Below are 5,000 nucleotides of genomic sequence, written 5' to 3' on the forward strand. Positions count from 1 at the left end.
TAAACAACATTTCACATTTGATATGTTCTATTGAAAACCATCTTTCTTTATATGTAACTAAGGTGTTAAAACTCGAGTGGTTTCGGTGTCGGTGCTGAAACCACGTGTGTCAAACTGATGTAGATTTGAGTGTCGAGCTTCGAGAAGATGAGGTGGAGTTAAACTTTCCGGTGGGACGTGAAGGCAACAACACGAGCACCAGAGAAATCAGCTGTTACCATGGTGATGATGAACTCAGTCGGTCGTGTTGCTGAAGCTTTTACAAAGTGTTTTTCTATGTCGTCACTGAGTATGAATCTTTACATTTACTGAGAAGAGCTTCTGATTTTAGCTGATGATGATTAACTAGAGAAGAAGAGTAACTGATGCAGTCAGACGCTCCAGACGCCCCCCTCCACCCCCCACCCTCCCCGCCCCCACCCCCCACCCCCCACCTGTGTACATGATGCAGAACATTTGCTGATTGCTGCACTTTAATTTCTCTGAACGTGTGCCTCTAATCATTCTCCATGTTCATATCTGTTTTTATATAGAAACAAAGAGACGCTGAATGACGTCCAGTGTTGTGCATTTGCTTTCTTTTATCTTATTAAGAACATAATTTTGAATAATATCTATGATAATATTAATAATGGTAATAAAGAGAAATATATGGAATTTGACATTAGGACTTGTTTTATTTCAAATGTATTGATCCATTGATTTTTGTGATTTGATGTGTCTGTGTGTGTATTTATATACATATATCATTTTTCAAATGCAAAATATATTTTTTATAAATTATTTGTTTATATAACAAATATATTAATTATTTTTTATATATTTTGGTTTAAAATATTTTATAAATATATAATATACTTTTTAAATATAATTTAGATTAAAAAATGTAAACATATTTTTATATAATATAAATATAACTAAATAAAGTGGTTATTTATTTGATATAAGATATAAATATTTATGTAAATAAAAAAAATAGAGTTTTCACTTGCAGGTAAATGTGAAGGAATTTAAAATCAGACAATATGAAGAAAACAACACAAATATTCACCAACAGCATTAATTTTAAAAAAAAATGTCAGAATAAAAACACACACACTCACACACACACACTCACACATACACACTCACACACACTCACACATACACACACACACTCACATCCACACACACACTCACACACACTCACACATCCATACACACACACACTCACACATCCACACACACTCACACACACACACACACTCACTCATACACTCACACACACTCACACGCACACACACTCACACATACACACACACACACAGTCACACTCACACACACACACACTCACACACACACAGTCACACACACTCACACACACACACACTCACACACACCACTGTCGGAGCATCACAGGAAAACTTCAATAAAAATAAGTGACACAATTAAAGATATAAAAGTAAAAAGGATTCATTTTGGCCAAATCTGGAAATAAAATCCCGTGTCATGTTTTTGTATTTGGAGATGAATCTGGTTTCAGCTGAGAAGTGATCCAGTTCTTTAGATGCAGTGGAATCACTGATGTGATGAACAGAGAAGAGAAAGTGTCAATTCTACTGATTTATTCCCCAGCAAGACTGAACATGATGGAGAGACCATCATGATCATAATAATAATAAAAAGACCAGTAATAATAATAATATTAATAATAAATAAGATAATAGACTTTATTTGCAGATAGTGAAAAATATTCTCAGTTACTTTGAAAATAAAAAACTATTTATTCAGTTTCGTTCATTGTTTTATTGAATGAGGGAGATTTCATGACCTCAGTCTTCTCAGCTGTTTCTAACTGAAACTGAATGTTACTCTGAGTCTCTCAAACTTTTCACTAATAAGAAACGTTTGTCATCAGTTCATTGTTTTTACTCTTTATTGAAGGTAAAGACGTTGATCACACAGAGGAGAAATACTCTGATACAAGTAAAAGTCACAGGCGACATTTTCTTTCAGTAAAAGCACAAAAGTATTAACATGAAAACAGGTGGAGTATCAAAGTAAAAGTCTCATGTCAGAATAATGTAAATCATACGACTGGATTGTGATTATTGATGTTTTAATGTGTCAACAACTTTCATGTTGCAGCTGCTGAAGATGAGACTCATTTTAAGGACTTAGATGGAGCTGATCTCACCTGTAATAAAACATCAGGATTCAACAAACAAAACACAACAACCAGCTTTTAGCAACAATGATGGAGACACAATAACTTTAGGAATGAAATACAAATCTGGACTTTTATCTATGTGAGCTTATAAAACTCAGCTGTGACTCCATCCCAGTAAAGCCTGAGTCCAGCATAGAGAGGCTGAGTGAATGTGGTCTGGACTCTGTGGAGGAGAGTCATGGTTTCAGAGACGCTGTAGAAGGACAGAACACCTGCTGTGTGATCCAGGTACACTCCTACTCTGGAGGACCGAGGACCTGAGACTGGAGTTCTGATGCTGTTGAACCTAAATGATGAACTGTTTTGAAAACAATCTAACGACCAAGATTTGTCATTGTTTCCAAAAAAACTTTCCCTCCCTGCTCTGCTGATATTCTTGTATGAGACTGATACAGAAACTCTTCCTCCTCTCCTCTCCACCTCCCAGTAACAACGTCCAGTCAGACTCTCTCTACTCAGGACCTGAGGATATGAAGTGAATCTGTCTGGATGATCAGGATAAGACTGTTGTTGTCTCCATGTTGCTTTTCTGTTTCCCTCAGATAATAACAGATCTGTATGTGCTGTGTTTGGATCCAGTGTGATTTCCTGTGAATATTTTAAGAAGTCAGCTCTGGTCTTGGGCTCTGGTTGTGACAGTAAAACATCCACTTCAGTCAGTGTCAGTGAGATGTTTGTCCATGTCTCTGTCAGAACGTCCTGTAGTTTCTCTCTGAGCTGTGACACAGCTGCTGTCACGTCCTCAAAGTATCTCAGAGGACGGACATCGATGGCGGACGAGTCTGTAGAGTCACTGAGTCGTGACAGTGAGGGGTAGTTGCGTAGAAAGTGGCTGTGATCCTCTGTGTGTGAGAGCTGCTTCAGCTCAGCGTCTTTCCTCTTCAGCTCAGCGATCTCCTGCTGCAGCTTCTCCTGAAGCTCTTTGACTCGACCGGCTTCAGTTTCCTGCTGGGATCTGATCTGCTGCTTCACATCAGAGCGTCTTTTCTCCATGAGACGGATCAGCTCGGTGAAGGTCTTCTCACTGTCCTCCACCGCTTCATCAGCAGAGCCGTCGATAGCCTCCACCTCCTGTCGAAGCAGCTTCACATCTTTCTCTCTGTCCTGGATTCTCTGCTGGATCTCTTGTCGCCTCAGCTGGAGCTCTCTCTGCCTCTCAGTCCTTTCTGCTGCAGCTGAGACTGTGTCGTGGCCTTTATGTTCATCCACAGAGCAGAGATAACAGATACACTGCTGATCGCTGCGGCAGAACATCTTCATCACCTCATCGTGACGAGAGCAGATGTTCTCCTGGAGCTTCTCGGAGGGCTCCACCAGCTTGTGTTTCTTTAGCTGAGCTACATCATAATGACGCTGCAGGTGATTCTCACAGTAAGAGACCAGACAAACCAGACAGGATTTAACAGCTTTCAGTTTCCTCCCAGTGCAGACATCACAGGCCACGTCTTCAGGTCCAGCATAGCAGTGATCAGCAGCAGCAGCTTGGAGTCCAGTCTTCTTCAGCTGCTCCACTAAAGCTGCTAACATGGTGTTTTTCACCAGGACAGGCCTCGGTGTGAAGGTCTGCCTACACTGAGGGCAGCTGTGGATTCTCTTCTCATCCTCTTCATCCCAGAAGCTTTTAATACAGTTCATGCAGTAGCTGTGTCCACAGGGAAGAGTCACCGGATCCTTCAGTAGATCCAGACAGATGGAACAAGAGAAGGTCTCCCGGTCCAGCTGATCTCCTTTCTGCGCCATTTCAGCTCTCGGTGACAACGAGTGTCTGAGTTTCACTTCCTCAGAACTGAAACTAGTTTGAGCTCTGATCTCAACAACATGTGTCTCTGCAGTGAACGGGGCCTGTCAGCTCTCGCACTTCACCACATGTTGGTTCCACCCATCTTCAAACTGTAGATCTGAAGGGAGGGAACAAGGAAACACATGAACAGAGTGGAGCTGGCTGTGTTTGAGAGCAGGAAGAAGAGGGAGGGGCATCAGGCTTTGACTCAGTCCAGGAAGTGGTTTCATGCTGTGTGTTTAACCCTTTTCTAAACTCCAGCTCATTTCTCATTTGAAAACACTGATCGAATCAACTCTTCTTGAGACGTCTGGGTTCAGACACGGTTCCTTGGTTTAGAGGGAGAATAGAGAAATGAATCACTGCTGTAGCAGAAATTACATTTTCAAATATTGTTTTGACTGTTTGAAGTATTTTCAGATTAAAACAGGTTAAATTCAGAATGTAACTCTTACTCCCACAGGACATGAATGCACCATATCATTTACCTAGGAAGCTGGTGACATGTTAAGTTCTGTCCTTATTTGTTTTGCTGATTTAAACGTCAATCTCTAATAAGAATGTTTTATACTTTTTTATATAATTTAGATTTTTAAAAATTAATATATTTTTATATTAAATAATATATACTTTTTAAATATAATTTAGATTCAAAAAATTATATTTTTATATAATATAATGAAAATATATATAAAGTGGTTATTTGATATATGATATAAATATTTATGTAAATAAAAAATAGAGTTTTCACTTGAAGGTAAATGTGAAGGAATTTAAAATCAGACAATATGAAGAAAACAAATTTTCAACAACAGCATTTATTTAAAAAAAAAAAAATGTCAGAATAAAAACACACACACACACACACACACACACACACACACACACACACACACTTCACTGTCAGAGCATCACAGGGAAACTTCAATAAAAACCACTTACACAATTAAAAATATAAAAGTAAAAATTCTTCATTTTGGCCAAATCTGGAAATAAAATCACGTTTCATAT

General features: G+C 38.9%; 1 protein-coding gene across 1 annotated transcript; it reads right to left on the reverse strand.

Annotated features, from left to right (window-relative positions):
- Nucleotides 1-1,897: 1,897 nt before the first annotated feature.
- On the reverse strand, nucleotides 1,898-4,296 carry LOC130169301 (tripartite motif-containing protein 16-like). Its single transcript, XM_056375901.1, has one exon. The coding sequence runs from the start codon at nucleotides 3,947-3,949 to the stop codon at nucleotides 2,285-2,287; it is 1,665 nt and encodes a 554-aa protein (XP_056231876.1). The 5' UTR covers nucleotides 3,950-4,296; the 3' UTR covers nucleotides 1,898-2,284.
- Nucleotides 4,297-5,000: the final 704 nt, after the last annotated feature.

This window comes from Seriola aureovittata, chromosome 5 (genome assembly GCF_021018895.1).
Source record: "Seriola aureovittata isolate HTS-2021-v1 ecotype China chromosome 5, ASM2101889v1, whole genome shotgun sequence".
Taxonomy (NCBI): Eukaryota; Metazoa; Chordata; class Actinopteri; order Carangiformes; family Carangidae; genus Seriola; species Seriola aureovittata.

Bases quoted from the DNA above. Each gene is read 5' to 3' on its own strand.
- LOC130169301 (XM_056375901.1), bottom strand. From the start codon at position 3,949: ATGGCGCAGAAAGGAGATCAGCTGGACCGGGAGACCTTCTCTTGTTCC.